Source organism: Gymnoscopelus microlampas, assembly GCF_963454915.1.
Source record: "Gymnoscopelus microlampas genome assembly, chromosome: 24".
In the NCBI taxonomy this organism is placed as follows: Eukaryota; Metazoa; Chordata; class Actinopteri; order Myctophiformes; family Myctophidae; genus Gymnoscopelus; species Gymnoscopelus microlampas.
This window is the reverse complement of record NC_139961.1, coordinates 3,406,547-3,424,721: the sequence shown is the minus strand read 5'-3', so window position 1 is coordinate 3,424,721 and position 18,175 is coordinate 3,406,547. Positions and strand designations below refer to the sequence as shown.

Sequence of the window (18,175 nt, the reverse complement as noted above, 5' to 3'; positions counted from 1 at the left end):
TCAGTTATCAGCTTGTATAATCGTTAAATTATCATTTAGCATTCATGTAAATGTTTTTTTTTGGTTTGAGTTTATTAAATATGAATATGACATTTTGTTCTGATCTTGTCTCTAATTGGTCGTTTGGTTCATATAACTACATGCATCTGCCTGTATCTAATCTACGGTATATCTAGTTTGATTTGCATTATAGAACATGGACCCCCGCCGCCCAGCGTAAGTACAAGGTTTTACAACAAAAACAATGCTTTTTTATAATCACTTTAAAACAGGCCAGTACCGTTCAGTACCTTCTATCTATGCGTTTGCACACAGCGGCTTCCTTGTCTGTGCAGACAGTCGGGACATTCGGGAGACGGCGCCAAAGGAGAAGATCTGCCGAACCGACTGCGTCCCGGGGTCGACTTCTTCAACACGTCTATGAAGAAGTGGAGCCCATGGCAGACAGCGCAGCATGTGAGAGTGGAGAGGGTGAGCAGACTGTCTACCCCACATAATCACCACCTGTCCTCTGTACAGACCACCTTCACAACACATAGACCATTGGTTCTCAAAGTGGGGTCCGGGGACCCCCAGGAGTCCTTGAGGGAGTTCCAGGGGGTACCCAGCAAAATGATGGATAGTTAGGAACCAAATGGGTCTGTAACTCAGAGAGTGTACAAATGGAACCAAATGGACCCTAACGGGTCCATTTGGTTCCATTTGTACACTCTCAGAGTTAAATTAACATTGATTTTACAATATAAATGTGGGTCCCAGAGATAGAAATGCCGTTAAATGGGGGTCCATAGACGAATGCATGTCAAACTGGGGGTCCTTGAGATTAAAATGGTTGAGAATCACTGCTAGAGCCGTAAAAATCTTCTCTTATGGGGGTCCCTGGCTTATCTTTTCAAATGGGGGCCCGCGGGCTAATAAGTGTCAATTTGGGGGTCCTTGACATGAAAAAGTTTGAGAACCACTGACATAGACCACCTGTCCTCTGTACAGACCACCTTCACAACACATAGACCTCTTTGCCTGAAATCTTAGCCAATCTACAGCCTCATACGCGTGTGTATTGTGAGCTTGTAGATCTGCTATTTTCTGTGAATGTTCCCCCAGAATAGGGATGCTATAGGGTTCAAGTGGTTGCTGAACAAACACTCTATAGCAATGATTACTATCACAATATAGATCGATTTAACACTGTTACTGAACAAACACTATAGTAATGATTACTATCACAATATAGAGCTATTTAACACTGTTACTGAACAAACACTCTATAGTAATGATTACTATCACAATATAGAGCTATTTAACACTGTTACTGAACAAACACTCTATAGTAATGATTACTATCACAATATAGAGCTATTTAACACTATTTTAACAAAACAACATAACTTACCCTACCTTTAACTTTAGTTTTTTTATTTTTGGTTCACTTGACAACATTTATCTTTTATCTTTTTAGTTTTAGTCTTAGATTCAGGGCCCCATCTTGCGCCGATCTACATCGACGTGTTGTGAGCTTGTAGAACGGCTATTTGAACAATTTTAAAATGTTTTTAAAAGGCCAACACAGTTTAGGCAAGATAGAGCTCTTAGTGTAATAACACTTGTTCACATGTGTTTCACTGTGTGTGTGTGTGTGTGTGTGTGTGTGTGTGTGTGTGTGTGTGTGTGTGTGTGTGTGTGTGTGTGTGTGTGTGTGTGTGTGTGTGTGTGTGTGTGTGTGTGTGTGTGTGTGTGTGTGTGTGTGTGTGTGCGTGTGTAGCTCTCCCAGTGTGATGTTATTACTTCAGCTACAAGCCAGCCTTATTGACTTTCTGTGAAGTTTGTAGTTTTAATATAATGTCTGAGCTAACAGCCTGCAGGCCTGTCTGTCTGTCTGTCTGTCTGTCTGTCTGTCTGTCTGTCTGTCTGTCTGTCTGTCTGTCTGTCTGTTCATTTGTCTCTCTCTTTCTGTTCATCTGTCTGTCTGTCTGTCTGTCTGTCTGTCTGTCTGTCTGTCTGTCTGTCTGTCTGTCTGTCTGTCTGTCTGTCTGTTATGTTGTGTAGTGTCTCATGTCTGTTTGAAGTGAATTGAATAATATTTACTCAGTACTTCCACTGGCATACTTCCTCCTCACCCTCGTACTCCCCCCCCCCCCCCCCCCCCCCCACACACACACACACACACACACACACACACACACACACACACACACACACGGCAGCTTAGACAGGCGGTCCAAAGGTTCATATGACATTCCTGCACTCTGCACCGCTGGCACACTACTGACAGTTGAAAAGAATTACGTAAAAAACTTTACTTACAAGTTAGTTTTTATTTTTTTTACAAGGTACTAGTTATCAGTGAGTGTTTAGTCTCTCACATCCTCCACCATGAGCAAGAAGAAAAACAAGAAACCCAGGAAGAAGTCCCTGAGCGGAACGACAGAGTCACAGCCACAGGTGAGTAGATGTACTCTAGTCTAGCCTAACAGTAAACTATATGTACTCCAGTATAAAGTATTGTTACTTTAAAATAATAATGTCTGAAGGAGAAGTAACAGTAGTAGTCATCCAAAAAGAATGACTTGAGTAAGAGTAAGCAAGTATCTAGAGAAAAGACTACTTGAGTACAGCGGGTTTTGTGTGTGTTTTTCTTTCATTTAAAAAAAAAATCAACTTAAACTTTTCCATTTCAAGGACCCTTAAATTCATATATTTGGCCGTGGACTCCCCACCTGAAAAAAACATAAATTTTGTGCCTGATTTTGATTTACAGAATAATAACTAATTTTGCTGGGGATGCTCCCCCTGGAACCCACTCAAGGACCACTGGGGGTCCCCGGACCCCACTTTGAGAACCCCAGCATTAGACCACAGACCACCATAACTCTGAGAGTGTACAAATGGAACCAAATGGACCCTTTACGGGTCCATTTGGTTCCATTTGTACACTCTCAGAGTTATAGCCCCATAATGGTCCATTTGTTTCCTATTTCCTAACTATCAATCATTTAGCTGGGTACCCAACCCCGTCAAGGACCCCTGGGGGTCCCTGGACCCGACTTTGCTACTCTGCTATTTGTTTTGCAAATCTTTGAATATATGTATTTTTAAAGCGAATATTTTTAACTCTGTTACAACTTCTGTGGGTCCCTGGAACAAAATATTTTGAGATGGGGGTCCACGGCCAAATACATTACATTTTTGAGAACCACTGATATTATAGCAACATACGTTTAAAAATAATAAACTGTAAGGATTTAGAAGACATTTGTAGAACCGAGAAGCAAAGATTTGAGTTACAAATGTTAATTTAAAAACATATATATATATATTCAAGACCCATGATTTTTCACGATTTTTCCAAAACATTTCAGATATACAAGCTCATGAGCTTGTATATATCCCTCTAAGACCCGGATTGTTTTCAAGTTGTGATGATTCCTGGCTCTATGGGGGGTATTTATATGCAAATATCCTGGCCAATGGCATTGTAAGACTAAACAATAGAACCCAATGAGGATTTAGAGGTGAAAAAATGAAAAAATAACAGAAAAACTAATTATTTAAACTCCTTTCTTTATAAAATATACTTGTTGCCAAAAAGCATCGCTGGGTCTTAGAGGGATATCTGCTATTTTTGTATAGCCAAATAAATCTTAAAATGACACACAGATGCGTTCCCGGTCTTAATGGGTTTAAACAAATTTTAACAAACGTGGGAAAATTCTCATTCTGCTATTTCTACTGCCATCCTTTAAAGCAGGGCTCTGCAACCTTTTTTTAAATGAAGTGCCATGTTTGTATATAGTCAGTGAGTCCGCACACTGTTGACGCTCCAGCGACCACAATCTTATATATATTTAAGGCTCACACCATACAACGTTTCGACCCCTTCGGGTCTTCATCAGGTATACCTGATGAAGATAAATATAAGTATATGAAGATAAATATAAATAAAATTGTGGTCGCTGGAGCGTCAACAGTGTGCGGACTTCCTCTTCTTTCTATGGTGTGTATTTTTGAGTCCAGCACCTGCACATTTTTATGGAGATGTGCGTGCTTCCCTTTTTGTTCTGAGTTATAGTCAGTGAGCCATGTCAACATTACGTTTATTCATGACAACACATCAAAAATGAAATATTTCCAACAGATTGTGATTGTCCACAAATGTAACGTAAATGTGACTCTGCTTCCCGTAGAGTTCCAAGGAGGTGTACTTCGCCATCCTCCCCGACAAGTACGAGCCCCTCATCGAGGAGCTGGACGAGGACAGAGGAGAGGAGACCGCCGAGGAGAGGAGGAGAAGGAAGGAGGAGAAGGAGAGGAGGAAGAAGGAGAAATACAAGAAGTATCGGAAGGTATTGGAGGAGAGTGAGAGTTTTTAATCTGCTCAGCCCACGCTGTGTTACATTCCTCAGTGTTTCAATGTGTTGAAACACTTATAACTCAGAGAGTGTGTTAGGCTACAAATGTAACGGTCCATTTGGTTCCATGCAGTCGTGGAAAAAGTACTCAAATTCTTTACTTAAGTAAAAGTATCAATACTGCAATATAAAAATACTCTGTAAAAGTCCAGAATAAAAAATTGACTTGAGTAAAAGTACAAAAGTATTGGCATCAAAATGTACTTAAGGTACCAAAAGTAAAAGTACTAAATATTTGAAAATAGCAGATCTACAAGCTCACAACGCGTCGCGATGCGACGCGTTGTGAGCTTGTAGATCTGCTATTTTCAAATAGCCTATAGGTATAATATATAGGGCTGAAGTGGTTAATGTGTGTTTCATTATATCATAGTTTATACAGGTAGGACATTTGGCATGGAGTATCGTGACTGTAGGTGACTATCAGTGAGGACCAGTCATATGAAGATCAGGTTGAAAATGTCTGAAGTGGTCCTTTAACCCATTAAGACCGGGAACGCATCTCTGTCATTTTAAGATCGATTTGGCTCTTCAAAAATAGCAGATCTACAAGCTCACAACGCATCGTGAGCTTGTAGTTGTAGATTGGCTATTTTTGAATTGTTTAAAAAAATCTAGCACAATTGTGAACAATTTGGACTGAATTGAAACAAATCTTCTCTTTAGGGGCGTCTCTGGCACGACACATTTTCAGATGGGGGTCCTCGGCCAAATACATGTTAATGTAGGGGTCCACGGGCCAAATACATGTTAATGTAGGGGTCCACGGGCCAAATACATGTTAATGTAGGGGTCCACGGGCCAAATACATGTTAACGTGGGGGTCCACGGGCCAAATACATGTTAACGTGGGGGTCCACGGGCCAAATACATGTTAATGTGGGGGTCCACGGGCCAAATACATGTTAATGTGGGGGTCCACGGGCCAAATACATGTTAATGTGGGGGTCCACGGGCCAAATACATGTTAATGTGGGGGTCCTTGACATGAGAGTGATTCAGGACCCACTGCTCTATAAGTAGACACTAGAAGAAGAAAACAGATTGAAGTGTTGGAGGGTTCAAAGGTTAAACGAGTTCTCTCTCACTGAGCTAATCTCCAGTAATCCTCTGGAACACACACACACACACACACACACACACACACACACACACACACACACACACACACACACACACACACACACACACACACACACACACACACACACACACACACACACACACACAGAAACTCTCTCTCTCTCTCTCTCTCTCTCTCTCTCTCTCTCTCTCTTCATGTCAAGGACCACCCAAAATGATATGTGTTTGGCTGCGGACCCCCATCTGAATATATCTTGTTCCAGGGACCCCCAGAAGCAAAGATTTGAGTTAGAAATGTACATATATATATATATATATATATATATATATATATATTCAAAGATACCGTATTGATACTTTTACTGAAGTAAATAAATGTGAGTACTGTGCTTCGTGTCTTGCAGAACGTGGGCAAGGCGCTGCGCTTCAGCTGGCGCTGTCTGGTTGCCGGGTTACACAGCATGGCGGGAGCCTACGCTTCGCCCGTCTCCGCCGCCACCGCCGTGGTCATCGGCGTGCAGACCGCCACCGGCAGCAAAGCATGATGGGACAACATGGTAAATGGTGCATTTATATAGTTTATATAGAGCTTTTTAGCCAAAGTGCTCAGTGGCGTGCACAGACATTTTGAGGGGCAGGTGCTCAAATAAATTATACTTTTTTTTGTTTTACTTGGTCCACTCTTTTTTTCCCTCTACACCTATACCTCTTTGCCAAAAATAGCCGATCTACAAGCCCACAACGCCTCGCAGCGCGAGGCGTTGCGGGCTTGTAGATCGGCTATTTTTGGCTTAAGTTCTCCTCAGAAAAGGGATGCTAGGTTTCGAGTGGTTATGGTAAAAAGAAAAATCATAATCACATAAAGATTTGGCGGACCCCCTGTAGTAACTCTGAGGACCCCCTAGGGGGCCCGGACCCCCTGTTGAAGACCCCTGCTGTAAACTGAAAAAAAAAAAAAAAAATGTTTTTCTCATGCAAGGCACCAACCTGCTCATCAGGAGCAGTTAGGGGTTCAGCGTCTTGCTCAAGGACACTTCTACACTAACTCTTCTGGGGGAGCCCGGGATCGAACTGGGAACCTCACGGCATCCATCTGGCCGCTCTACCCCTGACCCACTGCCGCCCCCAACAACACTCATAATGACCCATTAAAGGGATAGTTCACCCCCAAAATGACTTTCTTTCTATGGCTAGGGTGATGCAACTTTGATGATGGAGAGGGCCACTATATTTCACTCACACTCACTCCAGAGGGACTCATTACAAATACTGTTGGGCAGACATTCTATCTCACACAAAAGTAGCAAAAAATTGCAGATCTACAAGCTCAAAACGCGCCGCAGTGCGGCGCGTTTTGAGATTGTTGATCAGCAATTTTTGCTATTTTTGAATTGGGGTCCAGACTTTTTATTTTTATTTTTTAATTAGAATCCTGAAAGGTAACATTTGTATTTAATTTCAAATGCGTTTAGTTATATTTATATTAACTTTATGAACTTAAATATACACATAAAAAAGGCAATATAATTGAAATCCCTGTCATTATCTACAGTACTAATATAGACTGAAGTAATTAAAGCGGGTCATGTTTGCCTGTTAGGAATCATAACAGCTGAAATCAATTATATATCACTATTCTGATATTAACCTGCGGGCCGCATTAAGTGAAGGTGGGGGCCACAAAGGAGAGTCTTTGTGTCTCCTACCGGAACCGCTGCCGGGCATCAAATTATTGTCTTAGGAATGAGACAAAAACGAATAAATATCCATGAATTCAGTCAAGACTGATCCATTTGGGGGTGAACTGTCCCTTTAACTCATTAACTTACATAAACACACTTACAACTCACACCTAGTGATATTTACTGACTTGACCTTTGACTGAGTTATGTTATGTCACTATAAGCAGCTGATCTCGCACGCACGTCTTTAATATCGCGTCGAATAAGAACTGTGTTCAAAAATAAACAAATGACCCCGGTGGTTTGACTCTTATGGATATGAAGCATCGACAGTGAGAAAACGATAATGTTACTTCCGCCAAATGAGTTAAATTTTCTCCAGAAACAGACTGTATCAAATATAAGTGACTGACTATCATAAACGATACAGAACCTCCTCCCTGACAATATCGCCGAGACAGATTGTTTATTTTTGGACCACAATTCTTATACGAGACGATTCTAAGATGACCCAATGTTATTCTCCATAGAGACATTACTTTACGACCCAGGGGATGAACCAGTGACGTCAGGACTTCTGTACTCTATTCTCTTCTAGGAGTGAATATTAACATTGTTAACATGTTATTATAACATGTTGTACTGTAGAGGTATACCTCCACTGTAAGGCTGTTTATTATGGTTATTTTTGAATACTAGTCATTTATGGCATTCTATGGTCTGTTATGCTAAGGGATATAATAATCAATGAGGGATCATTCCCTCATTGGGGTCATTGTTGAGAAATGAACCCCGACAGGGTGGTGATTAGACCCCAACGCTAACCAGACCATTTGGGATGCTGCCAATGCACTGAATGGTACATTATCACCTTTAATCAGACTATTGATTGGTCTACGTAGGTGAGATGCTGACCTAGCCACGTTTAACCCTCTTTAGACCGGGAAAGGGGGAGGTCAGTATCTCACCTACGTAGACCAATCAATAGTCTGATTAAAGTTGCTAATGTCAGATTCAGTGCATTAACAGCATCTGAAGCCGGTGAATGGGACAGACAATTTGTTTGCTTTTTTCTTAAGTTCATTTTGTGTTGTTTTATGTTGTAGAGAGAGAGAGAGAGAGAGAGAGAGAGAAGGGAGAGAGGAGAGAGAGAGAGAGAGAGAGAGAGAGAGAGAGAGAGAGAGAGAGAGAGAGAGAGAGAGAGAGAGAGAGAGAGAGAGAGAGAGAGAGAGAGAGAGAGAGAGAGAGAGAGAGAGAGAGAGAGAGAGAGAGAGAGAGAGAGAGAGAGGATAATTTAATGTAATGCGAGAGGCCGTACTGAAATTAATAACAGCATTATGACAGAGTCAGTGACCCCCAGGGACCCCCAGGGACCCTCGAGGGGATTGCAGGGGGTCTAAATAAGGAACAATTTAGTAAACTTTTTTCTTTTTTTTCACCATTTCGAAAATTGCAGATCTACAAGCTCTACGAGATCTGCAAGTTTGTAGATCTGCTATTTTTGGAAAACTGTCGACAAGATGTTGACAAATCTCCTGTTAAGTAATGAATAACCAGCACTAAATATTTTTCAAGTTGAGGGTCCGCAGCAAATGCATAATCAATCTGGGGTCCTTGACATGAAAAGGTCTGAGAGACACAGATATAACTGATCTGTTTTTGTCTATAAGCTCATCTCATCAAATCACAAATAATTTGTTTTAATGTATTCATTCATGCAATTTGTTTGTAATAATATTGTAACTGTAAAATGTTGTAATGCTGTATTTTATTGCATAATTACATGAGTTTGGTGCTTTTAAGAGAATAAAAGTTATTCATTCTTTTAATAAAACATGAGCCCTTCATTCTTTTTAAGAACGTAACAGAGTTCGCAGGAAACCCAAACTAAAAAAGCATTATTTTATACTTTGGGATATTAAAAGATAGCAGATCTACAAGCTCATAGCGCGTCACTTCGTGCCGCGTTATGAGCTTGTAGATCTGCTATTATCCTTTTTTTTACTTGAAAATCTGTGCAAATCTTTAATCTTTGCAAACCTCACCCCCAAAATGCCTTTTTCCCCCCTATCGACCAGTCTCCCCATGGAGACTTGAATGCATGGATTTATTTTTTGTTTTTATCTCATTCCTAAGACAATAATGTGATGACCAGCGGACCTGTAGGAGACACAAAGAGTCTCCTTTGTGTCTCCTACCGGAAGAGCTGCCAACCGGTCCGCTGGGCATCACATTACAAATGGCCCCTAACAGTTAAGAATAGGAGACGTGTAGAATAGTTCATATAGGGACAACAAACAGCTGCTGACTAGACAATAATGACAGCAACAGGAGTTTGTGTCGGGCCTCCATGCTGTGAGGCATTCTAAATACAACGTTTACATCAGGGGTGTCAAACTCATTTTGGGGTCGGGGCCGAAGTGGTCAAATGGCAGTGGTGGGAAACGTACTTAAATTCTGTACTTGAGTAAAAGTATCAATACTGCGATATAAGAATACTCTGTTACAAGTAAAAGTCCAGAATTCAAAATTCACATGAGTAAAAGTACAAAAGTATTGGCATCAAAAGGTTTGTATCTTTTAGATTATTTTTTTTTACAGTCTATTTCTTATTTGTTTTAATACCTTCTACTATGTTCTGTTCTGTTTTTGTTTTGTTGGTTTTTTTAAACACTGTGAGATCTCTCCGGGAGAAGTGCTATAATAATACATCAAATGTATTTAGTTTACTTACTTACTTACTCTACACCAAGGGTTCCCAAACCTACAAACAATCATATTTCAACTGGGGACCCCCTAAAATAATCATATTTGAACCACCTTGACAAGCACTTGGAATTGTAGGAATTGTAGGCATTACATTTAGTTTGACTCAGTTCCACAGGTACATATTGTGAAAATAGCAGATCTACAGTGAGCTTGTAGATCTGCTATTTTCACAATGTTTGCCTCTGTCTTACGTAATATTTGACAATTTGGCGAATTTGGTATTAAAAAGGCCTTAAAAGTCATTAAATTGTAACTTTATAAATGCACAGATACCCTGTGTACACTTATACTGTATGTTGGTGTGTTTACTGTTGAGTGAGGAAACAATAGTTGCACATTATGTTTTTTGCTAATCATCCCCCCCCCCCCCCCCCAAATAATCTGGGGACCCCCTGGGGGCCCGTATCCCCGTTTGGGAACCACTGCTCTGCACCAAACCTCTCAGATCTATAATCTCACGGCGTGTCACAACGTGATGATGTTCACATGCTGTTATGACACAGAGACACAGGGTTCACGTGGTTAAAGGGATAGTTCACCCCCAAAAAGAATTCTAAGACAATCATTTTATGACCAGCGGACCGGTAGGCAGCGGTTCCGGTAGGAGACACAAAGGAGACTCTATATAGCTGAATTCCAATAGGCCTATAATACCCAAAACCTCGGCCACTCGCTCACTCACACTCGGTCACTCCAGCATGGCGGTGTTATGGTTAAATTGGTGACCTGCCGAAATATGTGACCATCTCGTGTAGACAACGTCAGTGTCCCAACGTAAATCATTGCGTCTTTGTTTACTGGCATAGTTCAACCTATAGCGGTATTATTTAGGCCACCTATTTAAAGACCTCCATGTAAGTTATGTGAAGTCCCCAAGATGGTCACATATTTAGGCAGGTCACCAATTTCACCGTTACACCACTCCATCTTGGAGTGACCGAGGTGTGAGTGAGCGAGTGGCCCAGATTTTGGGTATTAGAATTTGGCTTAAGTGTCTCCTATACCGGAACCGCTGACAAATCAAATTATTGCCTTAGGAATGGGGTGACTAATCCATAGAAAAAAATCGTTTTGGGGGTGAACTATATACTCTCTCCCTCTCTCTCTCCTTCTCTTCCCCTTTATCTCTCTCGCCCCTCTCTTTATGCCCCCCCCTCTCTCTCTCTCTCTCTCTCTCTCTCTCTCTCTCTCTCCCTCTCTCTCTCCCTACCTCCCTCTCTCTCTCTCTCTCTCTCTCTCTCCCTACCTCTCTCTCTCTCTCTAGGAGTCACAGTGTCAGTTAATGTTTGTTCTGTTATCTGTTAGAGGCAAGCTGAAACTAAACCTACCGCACACACACACACACACACACACACACACACACACACACACACACACACACACACACACACACACACACACACACACACACACACACACACACACACACACACACACACACACGTGACAGCTTTCTCTCTGTCTTGGGTGTCTGCCACATGGAATGGAAACGGGTGCTAGTCCAAGTCACTGTGTGTGTGTGTGTGTGTGTGTGTGTGTGTGTGTGTGTGTGTGTGTGTGTGTGTGTGTGTGTGTGTGTGTGTGTGTGTGTGTGTGTGTGTGTGTGTGTGTGTGTGTGTGTGTGTGTGTGTGCGTGCGTGCGTGACCGGTCATAATCACAGTCACCTGTCGAGCTGTATCAGATTTTGACTCTCTCTCTCATGCACCCACGTGCACACACACACACACACACACACACACACACACACACACACACACACACACACACACACACACACACACACACACACACAGGGGGAGAGAGGGGCAGTTCTGTATGTTAACCTGTCCTGTACATTCACTGAACGTAGACATTCCTCTGTGTGTGTGTGTGTGTGTGTGTGTGTGTGTGTGTGTGTGTGTGTGTGTGTGTGTGAGAGAGAGAGAGAGAGAGAGAGAGAGAGAGAGAGAGAGAGGGTGGGTGGGTGGGAGGAGAGAGAGAGAGAGAGAGAGGTTAAATTGCTGGTGAATGTGTGAGAGAAATTCCATACGTGTGCGTGCTCAGCGCGCGTGTGCGTCAGTGTGTGTGCGTGTACAAGGGGAGAGGAGGGATTCCTGCAACTTCAGTCAACTTCTGAGAGAGAGAGAGAGAGAGAGAGAGAGAGAGAGAGACATTACATGATGTGTTTGTTTATGTTGTAGAGAGACAGACAGACAGACACAGACAGACAGACAGACAGACAGACAGACACACAGACAGACAGACAGACAGACAGACAGACAGACACACAGACACACAGACAGACACAGACACAGACACAGACAGACAGACAGACAGACAGACAGACACAGACAGACAGACAGACAGACAGACAGACAGACAGACGCAGCAGCATGGCTCCGTTGCAGGTCGCGGTGTTCTGTAACCTTTAGATTAAAAGCCATTATAAAGGAGCAGCGCAGCGCACTGAGCGCAGGGCCACGGACACTTTTCTAGGCTCTCCAGAACGTCTCCACCGTCCGACGTGCGCAGCGCGATGATGGCTCCGTTGCAGGTCGCCGTGTTCTGGCGCCTGTCCCTCATCTTCTTCTTCAACTCCTTCCTGTTCTTCCTGGACGGCTTCGCGGCCAGCAGGAGTCCGTGCGGACCCCCACCGTCCGCGGACCACCGGGACAACAGCAGCAGCAGCAGCAGCAGCTCCCTGGCCCTGCTCGGTGTGACCGGGAACGACACCACGCTGCGTCTGAACGGCAGCGACCACTCTCTACATGACGTAAGAGTTTACCACCATGTGTTACCATGGTGATGATGTTTACCTTTAATAATACTAATTATAACTCTCTACATGACGTAAGAGTTTACCACCATGTGTATGTTGTTTACCTTTAATTATAATAATAATAATTATAATGATACTAATACTAATATTAATACTAATTATAATAATAATAATTATTATTATTGTTATTATAATAAGTATAATACTAATACTAATACTAATTATAATTATAATAATAAGTATTATTATTGTTATTCTTATAATAAGTATAATAATAATACTAATACTAATTATAATCATAATAATAATCAAATCAAATATTTTAATAAGTAAAAGTCCGGAATTCAAAATTTACTTGAATAAAAAGTACAAAAGCATTGGTATCAAAATGTACTTAAATTACCACAAGTAAAAGTACTACATTATTTGAAAATAGCAGATCTACAAGCTCACAACGTGTCAACGCTTGTGAGCTTGTAGATCTGCTATTTTCAAATGTCTAGACTAAGACCAAACCATTTCAGAAGACTAAAATAGGACTAAAACACTGGTGTTGTTGTTTACCTTCTTTATGTGTCATGTTGTATTTATACAGTCACTAAATGATAATCGATATTATCATTTGTCCTGATAAAATACGCTCACAATAATAATCGTATCGCAGAGATTTTAAGTTATCGTGAAATTAGCTTTTGTTGAGCTGCAAATTCAGTACAGCCGATCTACAAGCTCACAATGCGTTGTGAGCTTGTAGATCGGCTCTACTGTGTGCCTACTAGTCTGTGTGTGCCAGTCTGTGTGCCAGTCTGTTTGCCAGTCTCCTATTGTCATTGACAGTGAGCTTGTATATGGGTTATTCATGGCAGTAAGCACACAGTACAGGGTTTAAGAGGTTAACCCATTATTAAGACCTGGAACTTTGTCATTTTTTAGATTTGAGCTAAAAAAGCATTATTTTACACTTTGGGCTATTCAAAAATAGCAGATCTACAAGCTCATAGCGCGGCACCGAGTGCCGCGCTACGAGCTTGTAGATCTGCTATTTTTGAAAAATCGTGAAAATGTGTGCAAATCTTTGAATATATATATTTTTAAAGCAAACATTTTTAACTCAAATCCTTGCTTCTGGGGGGGTCCCTGGAACAAAATATTTTGATGGGGGTCCGCGGCCAAATACATATAATTTTGGGGGTCCTTCACATGAAAAAGATTGAGCACCACTGATGTAGAAACATACGTTTTTCAGAATACTGTTGGTATTTAGGAGACATTTGTAGAATCGGCTTCAGGTCTCAATGGGTTAAGAGTCCAAACTACTGTCACTTCATGTAGATTAGTTTGTGCATGTTTTACATGCTATAGGTGTGACTGTTTACAGAGCAGGCTTACTCACAGAACACACTAAAAAAAACATTTGGTCATCCTATCCGGTGTCGATTTTGTCGACTATAAAACTATGACGAAAAATGTTGGTCGACTACTTTTTGTATACCCTTAAATATATGTTGATTCAAAGTTTAATTACCAGATACCAACATTTGAAAAAATGTTGTTGAATCAATTTAGTATAGATGATGGTTTTTCAATGTTGAAATGTCAAACAATTAAATGACAGGGTTTCAACGTGTAGTGCTGATATCGCCCCCCCCCCTATAATTCCGACATTCTAATTCTAACACAACCTGGATTCGAGCATTGCACGCCTCAGAGAAGCACTTCTGCTATTTAGCACCATTTACAGTATACTGTATCTAGTGTGAAATATGATTTACTGGTCCACGCATTTCAACATAAAGTTGATGATGAAATTGACCACTTCTGTAACTGCTCACTTCTCTCTTATTTTATCTTTTTGTATCAGTTTCCTCCCATAACGTAAAAAAAAAAAAAAAGTAGTGTCAAAATATGAGATAGTTTCATAAGCCATGTGCAGTACAATACTGGTTTGTAAAGAAGACCATAGGGGTCTTGCCCTATAGATTATCATGCTGGGGCCCTTTAGTTTGTATTTATTTGATTGTATTTATTTGATTGACAGATGAGCTTTCACTACTTATCATTATTATGATTTCTTTAATCACAAATATGAGGGCCGCTGTAATTCGTATTCCCAGGCTGACTTTTGTTTCCAGTCCACCATGACATGAAGTTGGTGATAAAATGTACCACTTCTGTAACTTAGTCATACTTCTCTTTTTTATCTTTTGTCTTCAGTTTTCTCCCATAAAGTGAAAAAATAGGTTTCATAAGCCTGTGCAGTACCATAATGTATGGTTTGCAAAACAGACCTAAAATTTATAATTTACAATTTAAGCATTTAGCAGATGCTCTTAATCCAGCGTGATTTACAATAAACAAGGTAAACACGCACATCAAATGCATAGAGACAGTGTAGTGCCTCAGTAACAGGATCATAGGTCAACAAAGAACCTAGCATCAGTCATAACAGTGCAATATCAAAAAACAAAAAAGATCTGTACATTGAAACTATACAAACTATAGGAAATTGCATTATTAATGAGGCATATTAAAAACATACAGAGGAAGGTTGAACAAGTGTTGAAATGGTCCTTTAATAATAACATTGTTTCAATGTATAATGCAATGTATATATATAGTTGAATCAATGTTGATGCAATTCTACATTCTTTCAATGTTGATCATATCATAGTTGAATCAAGGTTGATTCATTGTCAGGATTGATTGAAAATGCAATGTTCTTTCCATGTTGATCATAGCGAGCACTTTCAATGTTATTTTCTATGTCTGACATCAATGTTGATTCTACTCTTCAGCCTGACAAAAACACAATCACTTTTTGCTATCTGGGCAAGCTCGTCGCAACGCCATCAAGGCACCGCCAACATACATTTTAGTCGACTAAATCAACTGTAGATTTAGTCGACTATATTCTTATGATATTTAGTCGACTAAAACTAGACAAATTTGAAACTAACATTTCAAAAGACTATGACTAAAACTAACTCAAAATGTACTGACAAAATCAACACTGCTGTGTACAATGCATTTCTAAGGGAACACACACACACACACACACACACGGACCAGCTTTTTTACCCCCTAGCTCACAGTGGGTGAAAAACAACGTGCGCGAGCGGAGAGTCTGTGCTGAGCGACTACACTCATTAACATGGATGATGGAGCCGTGTCTGTGCGCTCATGGTTCATCGTCCTACTGTATGTGTGTCAGTCTGTCACTCATCTAAAGCCTTACAGATCAATGACAGACTAACACCTTAGACTCTAAGCTCACACACCAAGGCTGACATGACACGTTAAGCCTGTGTGTGTGTGTGTGTGTGTGTGTGTGTGTGTGTGTGTGTGTGTGTGTGTGTGTGTGTGTGTGTGTGTGTGTGTGTGTGTGTGTGTGTGTGTGTGTGTGTGTGTGTGTGTGTGTGTGTGTGTGTGTGCGCGCAGTGCCACTGGTTGTCTTACGGTCAGACTCTCTACATGACCGGTCTGCTGCTGGGGTCGCTGTTCACCGGAACTATATCTGACAGGTAACACGCATGCACACACACACACACACACACACACACACACACACACACACACACACACACACACACACACACGAAAATCACGAAATCACCGTCTTGGGAGTTTGGGACTTTTTATTTTACCGTGGTGAATAAAAGCATCATATTTTGGCGGTACAACAGTTATTTATCCTTTTGGGAGAGGAATGCCACTCATCATAGAGGGACACGCCCACAGTCATTAAGCAGAGGCGTGTAACTCAGGGCAGGTGCGGCCTTGCCCTGTAAAAGACTGGAGTTGTGCACGCTATCAGTAAATGCAAAAGCTCAGCCAATCCGTAAAGCCGATGGTTTGGGTTGGCCAGTCAGCTGATGTGTCCCCCCCCGTCCCCCCCCCGTCCCATCACAGGTCCGACCAAATTGTCACGTGCCACCAAACCATCACCTGATTTTTCCAGACACACGCTAAGTTTGAACTAAGTCATTTGGTCGCCGGAACAGACAGACAGACAGACAGACAGACAGACAGACAGACAGACAGTGTCAATGCAGAATGGGGTATACTCGAAAACATAGATACAAAATGAGGCAAGACAAGAATTCAGATTTCAAAATATGAGCCATTTTACTGGAGTGAGGACGCAAAACTCACGTGTCATGGACCATGCAACGGAAACCCGGCCTGACTCAGCTCATGTCAAACTGACCCTGAACTTAAGTAGCCTGCCCACACACAAGGTGAGGTGTTAGCTCAAACAGCAGCAGCTAGGGAAGATATTGATCTACCGACCCCAATGGGTGCTTACACATAGTCATAAACCCAACTCATTTGAACACCTTTCTGTTATTGTGACAACAACGCATGGCAACAGGAAACTTCAGGTGTTTACAGATCAAAGTGTGACAGCATTCCTCAGCTGTTGTGTAAGAGAGGATTAGGATTAGTACATTACTTCAGTTCATATTACATGTTTACTTCTCAGATATCTTCCATAACAGAGAGACAGACAGACAGACAGATAGACACACACACACAGGTTCCTGGAATTTATAGATAGATAAACTGCCCACACAAGGTTCGAAGACTTAACTTCGGTTGATTATTTCTCCCATTTAATAATACCAATTGGTATTGCGTTTTATATCATTTTTATCGTTGATTAGTCACCTTTACAACGAGTTATAACTTGTAAGGATCATGCATTCGTGGAATGAGTAACACAGCTAAACAGATCCAAAAGAAAATGCCAAAATCCCCTAATATGCTTCTGTTGATAATCGCTCTAGTTTTGAGCGACCTGCCAGCACTCACCAGCTGAGAGGTGTGTGTGTGCCAGTCACAGGTGTGTGACTGGCACACAGTTGTGTGACTGACATCTGAGCATGGGTGTTGCAACTTTGTTGAGTGTGTGTTGATGCTCCAAGCAGCAACACTGCCCCCATGGAAAGATGCCACGTTTGTCCCTTCGGGATAAGACCCATGGGGCAATAGGCCAAGGGCAAGTGGAAGCTGGTGTTCCGTTATGCAGATTACGCATTATTTGATGTCAGCCCTGGTACCATTTGCAGGCAGGTGTGTGCCTGGCGCCTGAGCATGGCTACTGCAACTTTGACTGTCTTCCTTTCACTTCACCAGTCTCACAGAACTTGGTCCTAAGTGTGTAAATGCCGGTACCAGGGCTGACACCACATAATGCTGTCACTCTGCATAACAGAACACCAGCTTCACTTGCCCTGTTGCACGGGCCTTATCCTGAAGGGACAAGCGTGGCATCTTTCCATGGGGGCAGTGTTACTGCTTGGAACACAAACTCAACAAACCCATGCTCAGGTGCCAGTCACACACCTCTCAGCAGGTGTGTGCTGGCAGGTCGCTCAAAACGAGAGTGATTACCAACAAAGCGTATTGGGGGATTTTGGCATTTTTGTAGGCGCTACCCACATGTTTGGCTGTGTTGCTCATTCCACAAATG

The 18,175-nt window shown here is 41.7% G+C and overlaps 2 protein-coding genes across 2 annotated transcripts in view; both read left to right on the top strand.

The window, feature by feature from the left end:
* Positions 1-2,290: 2,290 nt before the first annotated feature.
* LOC311041054 (required for drug-induced death protein 1-like) lies at positions 2,291-6,037 on the top strand (the record flags this gene model as incomplete). Its single annotated transcript, XM_084051492.1, has 3 exons — positions 2,291-2,442; positions 4,185-4,343; positions 5,897-6,037. The coding sequence occupies exons 1-3, from the start codon at positions 2,374-2,376 to the stop codon at positions 6,035-6,037; spliced, it is 369 nt and encodes a 122-aa protein (XP_083907618.1). The 5' UTR covers positions 2,291-2,373.
* A 5,897-nt stretch (positions 6,038-11,934) lies between these two features.
* LOC311041150 (solute carrier family 22 member 6) overlaps positions 11,935-18,175 on the top strand; it is a 30,530-nt gene continuing 24,289 nt past the window's right edge. Inside the window, exons 1-2 of the mRNA XM_084051663.1 lie at positions 11,935-12,696; positions 16,141-16,223. Coding sequence (XP_083907789.1) covers positions 12,460-12,696; positions 16,141-16,223 — 320 coding nt within the window. The 5' untranslated portion in view covers positions 11,935-12,459. The remainder of the gene's footprint in view (positions 12,697-16,140; positions 16,224-18,175) is intronic.